At 37.7% G+C, this 15,817-nt stretch overlaps 1 protein-coding gene across 1 annotated transcript in view; it reads right to left on the bottom strand.

Moving 5' to 3' along the window:
* Positions 1-1,738: 1,738 nt before the first annotated feature.
* The window catches only part of tkta (transketolase a), a 34,159-nt gene continuing 20,080 nt past the window's right edge, over positions 1,739-15,817 (bottom strand). Inside the window, exons 9-14 of the mRNA XM_056468707.1 lie at positions 13,878-14,034; positions 11,343-11,473; positions 10,889-10,972; positions 8,672-8,765; positions 5,944-6,066; positions 1,739-3,950 (exon numbers count right to left, since the gene is read on the bottom strand). Of these exons, the coding sequence (XP_056324682.1) occupies positions 3,763-3,950; positions 5,944-6,066; positions 8,672-8,765; positions 10,889-10,972; positions 11,343-11,473; positions 13,878-14,034 (777 nt within the window). The 3' untranslated portion in view covers positions 1,739-3,762. The remainder of the gene's footprint in view (positions 3,951-5,943; positions 6,067-8,671; positions 8,766-10,888; positions 10,973-11,342; positions 11,474-13,877; positions 14,035-15,817) is intronic.

The following is a 15,817-nucleotide window of genomic DNA, read 5'->3' as shown; positions in this document are numbered from 1 at the left end:
GAGGTAAAATTGATGTTGGACTCCAACATAACTTTGAATTTTGGTTGTATATGAAATCCGGTTGACGTCAGAACCCAACGTCAGTCTGAGGTTAGACTCCAACGTCAAGATGATTCACACAACATAAAACCAACCAAAGATCAACGTCTACTGATTGTCATATGGATGTCATACCATGATGTTAAGTTGAATTTGGATTTTGGTTAGTTAATGCCACAGCCTAAAACCAACCAAATATCAACGCCAGCTGACGTCAGTATTAGATATCAGCAAATTGATGTTATATTTTGGTCACCTGACGTCGCAACCAAAATAGACGTAAACAAACACAGACGTAAAGTTGATGTTAGACTCCAACGAAATTCGGGTTGACGTCAGAACCCTATGTCAGTTTTGTGGTTAGACTCCAACGTCAAGATGATTACACAACATAAAACCAACCAAAGATCAACGTCTACTGATGTTAGACTTTGACGTTGTATGGATGTCATACCATGACTTTAAGCAGATGTTGGATTTTGGTTAGTTAATGCCACAGCCTAAAACCAACCAAATATCAACGCCAGCAGACGTCAGTATTAGATATCAGCAAATTGATGTTATATTTTGGTCACCTGACGTCGCAACCAAAATAGACGTAAACAAACACAGACGTAAAGTTGATGTTAGACTCCAACGAAATTCGGGTTGACGTCAGAACCCTATATCAGTTTTGTGGTTAGACTCCAACGTCAAGATGATTACACAACATAAAACCAACCAAAGATCAACGTCTACTGATGTTAGACTTTGACGTTGTATGGATGTCATACCATGACTTTAAGCAGATGTTGGATTTTGGTTAGTTAATGCCACAGCCTAAAACCAACCAAATATCAACGCCAGCAGACGTCAGTATTAGATGTCAGCAAATTGATGTTATATTTTGGTCACCTGACATCGCAACCAAAATAGATGTAAAAAAACACAGACGTAAAGTTGATGTTAGACTCCAACGAAATTCGGGTTGACGTCAGAACCCTATGTCAGTTTTGTGGTTAGACTCCAACGTCAAGATGATAACACAACATAAAACCAACCAAAGATCAACGTCTACTGATGTTAGACTTTGACGTTGTATGGATGTCATATCATGACTTTAAGCTGATGTTGGATTTTGGTTAGTTAATGCCACAGCCTAAAACCAACCAAATATCAACGCCAGCAGACGTCTGTATTAGATGTCAGCTGATGTCAGCAAATTGATGTCATATTTTGGTCACCTGATGAAGTCGCAATCAAAATAGAAGTAAAGATCAACGTCATATAACATGTTTCTGCTGGGATTGATCTGATCAAAATGCATTTTAATACTAGGAGTAAACAGGGCCAAAATGTGTTTAACGTGTGAACAGTTTTTTACTGCAAAAATCAGTTTCTTACTTAAATTTTTCCCAATATCTAAAAACTCTTAAATGAAGTATTTTCTAGACAAGCAAAACATTTTGTCTTGTTTTAAGTAATAATATTTATTGATTGATAATAAAAGTGAGTTTTTCTATAAATAATCTGCCAATGAGGTAAGTAAAATAATCTCATATCAAAAGGAATATTGTTTTGCTTACCCCATTGGTAGAATATTTTGTTTGTTTTAAGGAAAAACTCACTTAATTTGACATATTATTTCTTAAAACAAGACAAAATGTTTTGTTTGTCTACAAGAAAACAAGACAAAAAAATCTAAGCAAGAAAAGCTTTTTTGCAGTGTTCAGTTTGTTTACAAACATGTTTTGTTTGAAATACATTGTTTTATGCAAGTAGAAATTATTGTAAATGTGATTTCATGTAGATTTTAAACTGTTATTACAGCAGAAGAGCTTGTAAAAGACTCCTGTGTGTGTATTTGCATTAACACTAGCATTCACAGGCTTGAGGTTTGGTAAGATTTGTTAGTGTTTTTGAAAAAAAAAAAAAAAAAGGATTTCTTTGATAAAAAAGTAAAAATGTTGAAAAATGAACACAATTTTTCTATTTGAATAGATCTTAACATGTAATTATTTTAAAGCTGAATTTACTGCAGTATTCAGTCAAGCGATCCCACTTTATTTTGCTAATTTGTTGCTATGACATTTTGTATTATCAATGTTAAAAACAGCTGCGTTGCTATTTTTTATTTGAAATAGCAATCTTTTGTAACATATAAACATACTTTTTGATAAATTGAATGCATCTATATTAATTCAAATGATTAAAGGAATAATTCACAACAAAAACAAAATTAACCATTTACTCAAACTCAAGTAGATCCAAACCTTTATAAATCTCTTTTTTTTTGGTCCCACTTTATATTAAGTGGCTTTATCTAATATGTACTTACACCGAAATTAATGATTTATTACAATGTACTTATTGTGTAAATACATGTTTTTACATCATACTTATGCTTGATTAAATACCTGTATGTAACTACATCTGTAATTAATTTCTGTAATTACATTTGTAAATACACTGTTGATCATCCCTTACACCTTAACCTGCCCGTAAACCTACCCATACCACCACAACTGTCCATAACCATACCCATAAGTGCACCACAAGTGTTCTCAAATACATTATAAACACAGTAAGTACATTGTATTTGTTTTTTGATGCAAGTACATAGTAGTTAAGGACACTTAATATAAAGTGGGACCCTTTTTCCAACCCAAGCTCATTCTGAATACGTACCCCTATATACATTTCTGAAGTGCGCCAAATACATCCCAGGAGGTATGTTTTTTGGCAGTTTTTGTTTTCGCGAATCCACTAGAGGCCGCTGTTCATGCTTCTTGAGATCTCAGATTTCTCTCGCAAAAGCTATTCGTGCCTGCTCTTCTCATGTAAATTCACCAGAGGCCGCTGTCGACTCACTTATTGAATGACCGACTGACTGACTAATCGACTGACCCACCCTCCTCCTTCCCTAAAACCCAACCAATAATGTTTTCGAAAGCACTGATTGACCTGCCCACCCACTTAGCCCAAACCCAACCGACAGTTTTAAAAAGCAATCCAAAAAAAGAAAAGCCCTTGCCTTATGTTTACCATGTTTTCAGATTTTACCACATTCTCACCCTGGTATTTACTTGTTTATTTTATTTTGGCTTTTGTTTTTGTTTTACAGGCTTTCTGGAATCTTTCTTCACCGGACTCGAACACCGTCATCGTGATCAACTCCTCTCTTTGTCTCAAGTCTACCGACGTACATTGTAAGCCACTGGACAAATGATGTCCACAAATGTATATAGGGGTACATTTTCAGAATGAGCCTATGTTGCTGTTTCTCTTAAACAGAAGCACAAAAAAAGATATTCTGAAAAATTTTGTAACCTGTAGCCATTGACATCCATAGTAGGAAATAAAATAGGAAGTCAATAGAAACCAGTTTCCAAAATTCTTCAATATACATATGTGCAACAGAAGAAAGCCCCAAAACAAGTGGAGGTTCAGTTTTGGGTGAACTATCCCTTGAACCTTGAACTATCCCTTTAATTTCTATTTAAAAAAAAGAAATCTTACCCCAAACATTTAACCTGTAGTGCATTTGTAATGAAAACCCAAAACAAAAAGTGAACATTACTTCAAAATGTACAGCACGTTTCTCACATTACTATTTTACTCACGTTAGGGTGATTGACAGTGAATGAGGTGGAGGGAGGGGCCACAATCTGAAGAACAGGAGTCATGTGACACAGTGTTATCTGATTGGTTGGGGTTGGAGTGGGCGGGGCAGAGCGAGCAGGATCACTTGGCGTTGGCCGAGGAGCTGAGCATCTTCCGCACCACCTGAGTGATGGAGTCGCGGTCAATGCCGTAGATCTTTAGCAGGTCGTTCATTTTGCCGCTGCGGGGAACTTGAGCCACTGCGAGACGCTGGAAAGTGAAGCCAGGCTCATTGACGATAGCGGAGCACACTGCCTCCCCTAGGCCTCCTGTGGAATTACAGTAGAAATAATATTTTTAGCAAATTACTGGAATAAGTGTTGTGGAAAATCATGTCTATGTTTGTGGTAACAGAAATATACAGTAACGAGTTGTATTTGTCAAGTTTTTTCTTGTTCACCCCTAAAACACATACACACACGTTTGTTTTTGTGAATTGTGGGGACATTACAGTAATGAGTTGTTTTTGTCATGTTTTGTCTTGTTACTGTTGAAAAAAAAGACATTCCTCCTAAATCACACACACACACACACACACACACACACACACACAGGTTTGATTTTATAAATTGTGGTGACATTACATAACACATATTACAATTGTGGGGTTTTATACTGTACAAACTGTATATTCCATCCCCATAAACCAACTCTTGGAAACTGTGTATAGTTTTACTCTTTAAAAAATCATTCTGCTTTAAGCTTTTTGAGAAATGAGGATTTCATAATTCACCACTTTCTTATAATACCTGTGTAATATCCATGTCATTATACAGATTTGTGTTCTGATGTGTCACAATAACACGTACACACACACACACACACATATAATATATGCTGCTCAGTATTTATGCGGAAACTATTTATGTGCATCTCAGGTCGTCAACGTACGTGTCGAGCTACCGGACAATTTACTCACCATTTACTTTAACTTTTATCAATGTCTTTCTTCTGTTGATCACAAAAGAGAAAGTTTTTTTTCTATTTTTTTTTTCAACTAATAATAAAAAAATCTGGGCAGCACGGTGGCCCAGTGGGAAGCGCTGTCACCTCACAGCAAGAAGGGCGCTGGTTCGAGCCGTGAATGAATGATTTTTTGAATGATTAAAAAAATCTACTTTATTTTAATAAACAAAAATCTTTTAATTCAGTGTCTACACGGGATAGATGTTAGAACTGCTAAAGTGACCTACAACACCCTTAAAGGCACAGTTCAACCAGCAATGACCAATTACTGATACTCAATTGGTTCTAAACAGGTATCAATTTCTTTCTTCTTTTGATCACAAAACACAATATTCTGAAGAATTCTGGTGAAAAAGCAGCCATTGATATCTATAGTAGGATCGTAAAGCATTTTGGAAGTCAGTGGCTGCTCATTCTTCATTATGTCATCCTTTGTGTTCAACTGAAAAAAGAAATTCAAACAGGTTTGCAACAAGTGAAGGATAAGAAAATAATGACGGGGTGAACCACCCCTTTAACGTGAAGCATAAGTCACTTTTCTGGTCCTATCTGGTTAAAACAGGTCTATTTATTTAGCAAAAATAAAGTTCAGCTTAAGCTCTTTTTATCAGCAAGAAACCACATCAGAATTGGCCTCTCTTCTTAAAATTATCATCCACCTGTGCATAAAGACCAATGTTTGACCTTCAGACACAAGTTCTGCTTCTAAATCCCTGACATGTGGAGCATCATGCCTTAAAAAAACCAATCCAAATCTCTCTTTATCCCTGCATGCCTCTGCGCTCAACATCCCTCGCATGTTCTCTCTGTCCATCTCTATCCTCTTTGTGTCCCGCGGGGCAGAGGGCATGTTTGCTTTCACAATGATTTTGGATGTTAAACTCTCTCACTCTCTCTCTCTCTCTCTCACTCTCTCTCTCTGCTCCTCTGGCACGCAGGCAGTAATGCCAGGTCCAGGGCCGTCTGTGTTATCTAGGTCACAACAAGCCCTGCGGCCGTACGTTTGCTTAAGGAGACCTGACAGCCCTCCGCTTCTCTCTGTCTTTTTTTCCCCCTGAATGAACAGAATGAGACACCGCCAAAAAAGAAACAAAAAAAATCAAGCGATTATGACAACACAATGCCTCTCATGACCTTTCATCCAATGACAATTCGCCAACACATCATGTTTCTCCCAGTCAGCCAATCGCACGCAGCCACGGTCTCCTCTCCTCGATACGAGTTGTTCATGCTACTTGGAAAATGCAGTCATGCTGAAATGTGCACTTGAGACAAGGGATAAAGCTTGAGACCCACCTTCATAATAGTGATCCTCAACCGTGATGACACGACCCCTGGTGGCACGCACATGGTCCACAATGGTTTTATTGTCCAGGGGTTTGATTGTGAAAGGATCGATCACTCTGATGTAAATCCTCTCTGGGGAATGACAGACAACAGGTGGAGAGTTTACATAAAGCTCACATAATAAACATCACAGTATCTGACTAATGGAGAGGTCAAAACAAAGCAATGGCCTTCTTCTTTAGATTTTTGTCTTGTTTCTAGCCAAATATCTAAAATTTCTAAAATCAAGAAGCATTTTCTAGACAAGCAAAAAATATTGTCTTGTTTTAAGGAATAAAATGTCAAAATTAAGTAAGTTTTTCCTTAAAACAAGCAAAATAATCTGCCAATGGGGTAAGAAAATTAATATTAATTCAAAACGAAACAAGTCTATTTCATTTGGCAGATTATTTTGTTTGTTGTAAGGAAAAACCCACTTAATTTTGGCATATTTTCTTTTGAAAATAGGGCAATATTTTTACTTGTCTAGAAAATGCTTCTTGATTTAAGAATTTTTAGATATTTGGACTAGACAAGAGACAAAAGATCTAAGTAAGAAAAGCGTCTTTTGCAGTGAGCACAGCTAACAATCAAGTGTTATATATACAACCCAGGTTCATTATTGATACGTACCCCTGTATACATTTCAAAACAGCACGAAATATGTCCTAGGATGTACTTTTTTTGCAGTTTTTGTTTTCGCGAATCCGCCAGAGGCGCTGTGTACGCTTTTCAAATCTTAAAATTCTCTCGCGAGTGCCGTTGGCATCTGCCCTTCTTGCGTATATCTACCAGAGGCCGCTTTCAACTGACTGACTGACTGACTGACTTACCCACCCACCCCCTTCTCTAATCCCAACCTACAGTGTTTTCAAAAGCAATCCAGAAAAAGAGAATCCCTCACGGCCGCTTGATTTTGACAACATTTTCAGATCATAACACATTCTCACCCTGTTATTTACTTGTTTATTTTATTTTTGTTTTCTTTCTGGTACTATCATTCACCGGACTCAAACCCCGTTGTCGCGGTCAACCTCTCTTTACATCATAAGTCTGCCGACGTACGTGGTGAGCTACTGCGCAAACCCGTAACAGCGGAAAAGCCACCACACGGAGGTAAGCAGTCAGCTGGTAGCGAGAAAAAAAAACAGAAGCCGTCTGCGGCATCATACCGCCCCAGAGCGTTTGCTTTAACTAAATGCAGCCATACATAGCTCTGGCTACATAATTCACACTCTCCAGAAATTTAAACAGGAGTACATTTTCACAATGAGCCTGTGTTGTGTATATATATATATATATATATATATATGGTTGAAAAAACTATTTAATTTTTCTACAATATATAATGCGAAATTAAGTGAAATTTCATCAGATGAAGTGAATAGCTTTATTTGGAAATAGTTTATCATTTTAGATACACTAGGATGAATTTGTAAGGGAATGCATCTTAATAAAATATAATAAACCAAACACAAGCATTGTTGAGTAGATACAAATGAAATAAACAATGCTTTATGACAATGCTGGGAGTCAATATTCAGGTGCACAAATTGAATAATCAAATGTAAAATAACACTGTGTAGTCTTCATCGTATATACAGTGCACTGTAAAAAATGCTGGGCTCCACACAACCGCTTTATCTTGTCTCAACGCAAATATAACTTATTGTTTTTTGCCAATTTTAAGTTGATTGAACATTAAACAATTAAGTTGTCCCTGAAAAAACTCAAGAACTGTTTTGAACAAGCAGCAAAAATGTTTTGTGTTCAAAAAATTAAGTCTATACATGAATACTAATAATAATTCTTAAAGTAACAAATATAATTTCTTATGCCTAAATGCTTTAAACTGACTGACCTTAAAAACACTCACAAATGATAAACGTTTTGGTAATTTGACTTGACGTTAATTTATTTTGACTACTATGGATGCTAAAACAATATAATGTTGCAAATTTATCATTCATTCATTTTCTTTGTCCCGGCTTAGTCCCTTTATTAATCCGGGGTCGCCACCGCGGAATGAACCGCCAACTTATCCAGCATATATTTTACGAAGCAGATGCCCTTCCAGCCGCAATTTCTGGGAAACATCCATACACACTCACTCACACTCATACACTACGGATAATTTAGCCTTCGCAATTCGACTATAGCGCATGTCTTTGGACTGTGGGGGAAACTGGAGCACCCGGAGGAAACCCACGCAAATGCAGGGAGAACATGCAAACTCAACACAGAAATGCCAACTGACCCCGCCGAGGCTCGAACCAGCGACCTTCTTGCTACGAGGTGACAGCACTACCTACTGCGCCACTGCGTCACCTGTTGCAAATTTAAATGTAATTATTTATTCATTTTCCTTCGACTTAGTCCCTCATTTATCAGGGGTTGCCACAGCGGAATGAACCGCCAACTATTCTGGCATATGTTTTATGCAGCGGATACATTTATACTGCATGTCTTTGGACAGTGGAAGATAGCGGAGCACCTGGAGGAAACCCACACCAACACGGGGAGAACATACAAACTCCCCACAGAAATGCCAACTGGCTTTTCTCAGGACTCGAACCAGCAACCTTCTTGCTGTGAGACAACAGTGTTAACCACTGAGCCATTGTGCTACCCTTAATTGTACTTATGTAACAGTATTTTATTTGCATCAACATATTTCCTTGCTTTTTATCATTTGTACCTTTTTTGAGTTGCTCGGCTGCAGCCAGAGCTTCATGAAGGGTCATTCCTGCTGCGATCACTGTAACCTGATCTTCTTTACTCTGGCACACCACCTGCTCAGAAAATATAGACATTAGTGGCACATTATAACACATAGGCTTGAAATTGCCCTTTATATCATTCACTCTTTACTATATTAGTGCACTAATAAAGTCCACTTAAAGGAGTGAACGTAAACAAGGGAGTGAATAGGAGCACTCGATGCACCAGGAGGGATGCTGTTTTGTTTGTTTGTGCTTTGCTGGTTGATAAATCCCTCAGATGGATTAGATTTTAATCAACTCGCTCAGATCCTGTGATGGTAATTTAACCCTTAGCAAGCTGTCTATTAATAATGAATCAAAGTACTTTGATTTCTAAACGTTAATTTAACAATGAAATAATAGTAATTTATTTAGAAATGCTGAAACCTCAGATTTATTAGAAACCTCATTGTGTGATCAGATGAAGAAATTCATTAAGTGCACAAACTTTCAAAATGTATTATGGGTATTCCTTAGCCACTGAGTGTACATTGGGTTGTACACTCATTTTTGTGGTGCATTAAGGGATTGATTGAGTGCACTTCAGAACATACAGGCTGCATTCCAGTCCACTTTAAGACACGCACTTGTGAACTTCCTTTCCCTTGTTACCTTGTCTCCATGTTATTGTGTCACTTCATCAAGTTTACATGGACATACTCTCGATCCATCGATTTTGACTGAGGGAGCTAGTCTGCTTCATTTGTCCACTGCAGCACATATGCAGTATGTCCACTAATGCAATGTAATTGGGACGTCTCAACAGTGTAGTTCCGCAAGTGCTCAAGGGTTTAGAGCAGGGGTGCCTAATCTTTTTCTTATAGAGACAAAACCCACACTTGATTAAGGGTGGTAGGCCGAAGGTAAATATACCAAACTATTATATTAAATGCCCTGATAGTATCCCAGTTTATTAATATTTATAAATAAATAGAAAAAATAGTTTAATTGTTTTGAATCTATAAATTTCTTTTACATTTTATAATGAACTTTTTACAATTAAATCATAAACAAACACTCTTATAACACAACGGTGTTCAATGCTGAATGCACAAGTCAAGCTGCACCTGCCTTTGCCTTGATTTGCTTGTCAATGTTTTATGTATTGTCCTTTATCTTCGTGGGACAGTATGTAAATTTTTAAAAATCTGATTCATGCACAACATTTAATTGAAACATTTCAATTCACATGTTTTTTTGTAGCTTAACAATGGGGTATATGAACACAGACTTTTAATTTTCATTCAGCCAGCCCAAGCACTTCTGGGGAACTGTCGTGCCCTTCCAAAATTACGTTTTCATTAAAAATCAGTGGTCTTCACTGCCTGATTGATAAACAAAATAAAGTTGGTCTCAGACCGGAAAAGAAACACAAAATAAAATTCAAATTTTCCACACCATGTCCTTAAAATATGATTTATTTTACCCCAGTATTTTCAATGGAGTTTCTGCGTTCACCTGCTACTACTGACGGCACTTGCATTTACACTGCCTTTCATCTCGTTTTACACTTGAACAACTAAATGAATGCTTAAGCCTGTTTAACTAATGTATTTTACTTCCATTAAAACATCGATGCTGTAAAAGGTGAAACCATGTGAAATTAAAAATAGTCCCATAAACCTTTCACCGGAAGTTTATCGTTGGCTGAAAGCACTAGCTGTTCATAGAGCCCAATAAACAAACTAACTAACAAAAGGTTACATTAAATTACAAATGGAGATTTCTGTTGGAGGCATTTAGGCCAACCTTCATTCTAAATCTCTTCTTAGGTTTGATGGTGGGTCAAATCAAATGTTTCCATGGGCCAACTTTGCGAGCTCTATTCTGGGCACCTCTGGTTTAAGGCATTCTATTTAAACAAATTCAAATGCTCCACCAGTAGTGGACACTTGTGTTAACGTAATCAGTGACGTATATCTGAGGGAACGAGACAGAGGGAAGTTAGCGAATGAAGGGTATAAACATTTGAACTGGAATGCAGCCTTACTATGGTTTCGGATACAGCCTTATATCATTTTTTTAAATAAATAATGAAGCTGTGAATGTGTATGAATGTATGCTTCAAAGATGATCAAATTTATAAACTATGATATACATTTATTTAGTATATAAATCTGCGGAAGCAGTCAATTTAAATGATGAATGATTACCTTGGCTTGGCCAACATGGAAGTCCTCATTGCTGTTGTAAATGATTGCAGTCTCTGGACGAGTGGTGCGGATGTAGCAAACACCCTACAGTGAAAAACACACTTTACAGATCCAGAAAGCTCACGGAAATCTATCTAAATACGAATTCTGTTCATAGAAATCTACAGTGCAATATACAGATTTTAAAAAATACATTTCTTTTTCATTAGCTTTTTCTTAATTTCTAAATTCCTTATAATTCTGTTTCCTTAGACTGCAGTTCTGCATCTTATCAGTCACCTCGATTAATTGCAAAACTGATTTTTAACACAAATTCTACTATACACTAGTTGTATTGAACATTTGTTGTGTTCAAACACTCTCTGCTGTGCTAATTTTATGTACTGTATGGGCATCAGACAAAAAACAAACCAAACTGTTCAACCGCTCATAATGGTAGACAGAACATGCCAACCTTTGTGTTGGCTGCGAGCTCCACAGCCTTTTCAGCAGACACAGCATCACTGGGGTAGAAAATGGTGGCAGTGGGGATGGCTCTAAAAATAGCCATGTCCTCCAGCCCCATGTGAGCCGGTCCGTCCTCTCCTAAAACACAAACACACACACCAGGCATACACGTACCGCTACATATACATTTCTGGAGAGCGCCAAATAAGTCCCAGGAGGAAAGTTTTTTTTTTTTTCCAGTTTTTTATTTAACAAACCCAAATTTGTTTTCAGATCTCAAATTTCTCTCGTGATTGCCATTCGCACCTGCTCTTCTCACGTAAATCCATCAGTGGCCAGATTCAACTGACTGACCAACCAATCCCCCTACCTTCCTCGTTCACTAAACCCAACCAATAGTGTTTTAAAAAGCAATCCAGAAAAACAAAAGTCTTTGTCTGATGTTTTCAGATTTAACCACATTCTCACCGTTATTTATCTGTTTGATTTTTGGTTTTTTTTTTGCTTTTGTTTTACCCACTTTCTAGAACCGTTCTTCACCAGACTCGAACCCCATATTCGTGGTCAACTCCTCTCTGCATCTCAAGTCCGCTGATGTACATGGCGAGCTACTTGACAAACTGGCAAAAGTGGGAAAGCCGTCCACACAGAGGCAAGCGTGAAAAGGAATGGCGTCATACTGCCCCGTAGCATTATTTTAAAAATGAAATGCATCCATACAAACTTCTGCCTACATAAGTCATGATCTCCAGAAAGGTATTTAGGGCTACATTTTCATAATGAGCCAATGTTGCATATTTACCAAGGGTGCCAACATTAGTGTAGAGCACTGTATGTAAAACAGCTGCAAACGCATGCGACAGATGGACAGGCAGGCAGGTGCACAGACAGACGAAGTGGCATGCAGTGTACCTGTGCTAACGGAGGGGATGCCAGGTCACCCAGAAACAGGGGGAGGGAGAGAGGGAGAAAAGGGTTGTGCAAAGAGTCGCACCACCTCCAGACGACCAGGAGAACAAAACACACATCAGAAAGACAGCTTCAGGAAAAGGAGGGGTGAGCTGCTCATAAACTAATGCAAAGACATCACCATTAAGAGTCACAGCTGCAGAGAGTGAGAGGAGAATAGAGTGCAGCAGTCGAGTTCTGGAAGTAAAATCTCCATTCGTGATCTTCATAAGGAAATTAATTTTAATGATATCCTATAAATCTTTAAAGACCAACCTACTGTGAGCTCCAAAGTGGTTAATGGATAGTATGTGCTTCTGTTGAATATCTATTCGCTTTTCAGCTTAGTAAAAAACATATCTTTTTAAATAGTTGTGTCCCAAATGATGCACTATGTAGCTTAATAATAACTTTAGAATGAAAGAAGTCCAACATTTAACACTTTATTATTATTATTTATTATTATACTTTTGCACAATCAGTCTTCTCAATTAGAGCCAGTCATTTTTGGAACACACTTCCCATTGATTTAAGGGATGTTACAAATTATTCAACTTTAAAATATAAGTTAAAGAAATGGCTAAAAGCAAATCAAGTTTGTTATCATGTGTAATTCTTTTGTCTAACATTTTAAGAAATTATTATTACATGTTTTATCCTGTTGTCATATGTAACTTTGCTGTTTTTGTATGTGTGATGATGTGTTTTTTGATTTTAGGTTGCCTTTTAAAATCGGGCAAGGGGCAACAGATGAAAATTACCCCTTGTGGCTATCTCTGGCTTATTTACAGTTTGACTGTTTATTAATGAGCATTGTCCTTGTTAAATAAATAAATTACAAAAATGTTTATTTAAATATATTACCAAATATTTAAAGTGTGCTTTTTCTTTTTGTTACTTAAATGTGAGCTCACTACTTGCATTATTTATACTTAAAAACAGCACTGAATAGTGCATAAATAGGCAGATTGGAACGCACCCTATGTTTATTAGCTGATCTATTGGTGGAAAACATTACCAATGATGCTGTGCAAAAACCCAGCAATCAAGTAAGTAAAATGCACTAAAATAGCTTTTTATCTCCGCCCACTCCCATGATGCACCATGTATGATGTAACAAATGTGGTATATCTACTCTCCCATGTTTTATGCAGCACATTCTGCATGTATTCTGTAATACACCTAAAATTAACAACTTGAAATGAATAGCTTCATATATTTTAATCATTTTTGATTGTGTCATTCGCAATGCTATGCGAGAGTATAGTTCTTTTTCCTGATCACTAAAGCCATTATGTACACAGTATTTTCTCTCTGTGAGTCTCTGTTTGGGGTTTAAATCATTTTTGAAATGTTAAAACAATACATTTTAACAAGTTATCAAAGCATTTTTATCTGTGTAAACAAATGAATGGAAAAAATTCTTCCGGATCCCATCCTGCTAAAAAAGTGGGCAGGTACTGCTGGAATCTGTGGGACGTGCTGGAAAAATAGGTGGGGTTTACAAGTAATCTTTTTGATTAGACAGTGCACTTGACTATTAGAAGCAGGGTGAGGATCTGGAGCCTTTAAAACTAAATGTTTCATTTCTTACCGACAGACAGGCCGCAGTGGGAGCCGCAGAGGTTAATGTTGCTGTCTGAGATGGCAGCCATGCGGACCTGGTCATAGGCGCGGGTGAAAAATGTGGCGAGGCCACTGGCAAACACAATGTTTCTCTCACGTGCAGCACAGCCTGTGGCAACACTGACCTATGAGAGATGAATATTAGCATGAAAACCTGCAACATTTCTTTTCCTACTAATAAAACCAATGCTTTCCATGTGATGGACTATTGTTTTTTGGGCTTCTTGGAGCCAAGAGTACAAGAGTGACTGCCCTTGCAACCCCAGTAACTGCATAGCAACTATACAGTCTTTAGTAAGTTTTAATATAACAGGGAAGAAACACATGGAATCCACTAAACAGGAACTTCCTTTTATCCTTCATATGATAGGAATTACCAACATGCAGCTCACACACTTGCTGTCATTTCCTGTTTCCTGTCTTAAATCCTCTCCATGCAACTCATAATCTAGAATATGATGGAGCCTCAGCCACAGCACATTTTACACACTTATCAAGTTATCACTTACAATAAAAATATATTCCTTTTGGCCAAAATTCTTTTACTCTATTTATTTCAATAAATGTGGGGTCAGAATAAATATGTACAAACATTATTTTAACAATATTTTGACATTATATTACCACAAAAGCTGAATAATACACTACAGTTTTATAGTAATTAGTAAAAAGTTGTTATTACAGTGCGTCCGGAAAGTATTCATAGCGATTCCCTTTTTCCACATTTATTTTTTCTTACAGCCTTATTCCAAAATGGATTAAATTCATTTATTTCCTCAAAATATTACACACAATACCCCATAATGACAATGTGAAAAAAGATGTTTTGAAATTGTTGCAAATTTATTTAAAATAAAAAGCTGAAAAATCACATGTGCAGAAGTATTCACAGTCGTTGCTCAATACTTTGTTGATGCACCTTTGCAGCAATTAAAGCCTCAAGTCTATTTGAATATGATGCCACAAGCTTGGAACACCTGTCTTTGGGAATTTTTGCCCCTTCCTCTTTGCGGTACCTCTCAAGCTCTATCAGGTTGGATGGGAAGCGACGGTGTACAGCCATTTTCAGGTCTCTCCAGAGTTGTTTGATAGGATTTAGCTCTGGGCTCTGGCTGGGCCACTCAAGGACATTCACTGAATTGTTGTGAAGCTACTCCATTGATATTTTGGCGGTGTGCTTTGGGTCATTGTCCTGCTGGAAGGTGTACTGTCACCCCAGTCTGAGCACTTCAAGAGCACTCTGAAGCAGGTTTTTATTCAGGATGTCTCTGTACATTGCTGCATTCATCTTTCCCTCTATTCTGACTAGTCTTCCAGTCCTGCTGCTGAAAAACATCCCCACAGCAGGATGCCGCCACCACCATGCTTCACTGTAGGGATGGTATTAGCCTTGTGATGAGCGGTGCCTGGTTTTCTCCGAACAGAACGCCTGGCATATACTCCAAAGAGTTAAATTTTAGTCTCATCAGACCAGAGAATTGTGTTTCCTATGGTCTGAGAGTCACTCTACCATACACACAACCTGATTGGTGGATTGCTGCACAGATGGTTGTCCTTCTGTAAGGTTCTCCTCTCTCCACAGAAGAATGCTGAAGTTCAGACAAAGTGACCATCGCTTTGTTGATCACCTCCCTGACCAGCTCTAGGAAGGGTCCTGGTGGTTCCAAACATCTTCTACTTACGGATGATGGAGGCCACTGTGCTCAATGGAACTTTCAGAGCAGCAGAATTTTTTCTGTATACTTCCCCAGCCTTGTGCCTCAAGACAATCCTGTCCCAGAGGTCTACAGAAAATTCCTTTGTCTTCATGCTTGGTTTGTGCTTTGACATGCACTGTCAACCCTGGGACCTTATATAGACAGGTGAATGCCTTTACAAATCATGTCCAATCAACTGAATTTACCACAG

The sequence above is a fragment of the Danio aesculapii genome, chromosome 11, assembly GCF_903798145.1.
Source record: "Danio aesculapii chromosome 11, fDanAes4.1, whole genome shotgun sequence".
NCBI lineage: Eukaryota > Metazoa > Chordata > Actinopteri > Cypriniformes > Danionidae > Danio > Danio aesculapii.
This window is presented reverse-complemented; position numbering and strand designations above follow the sequence as displayed.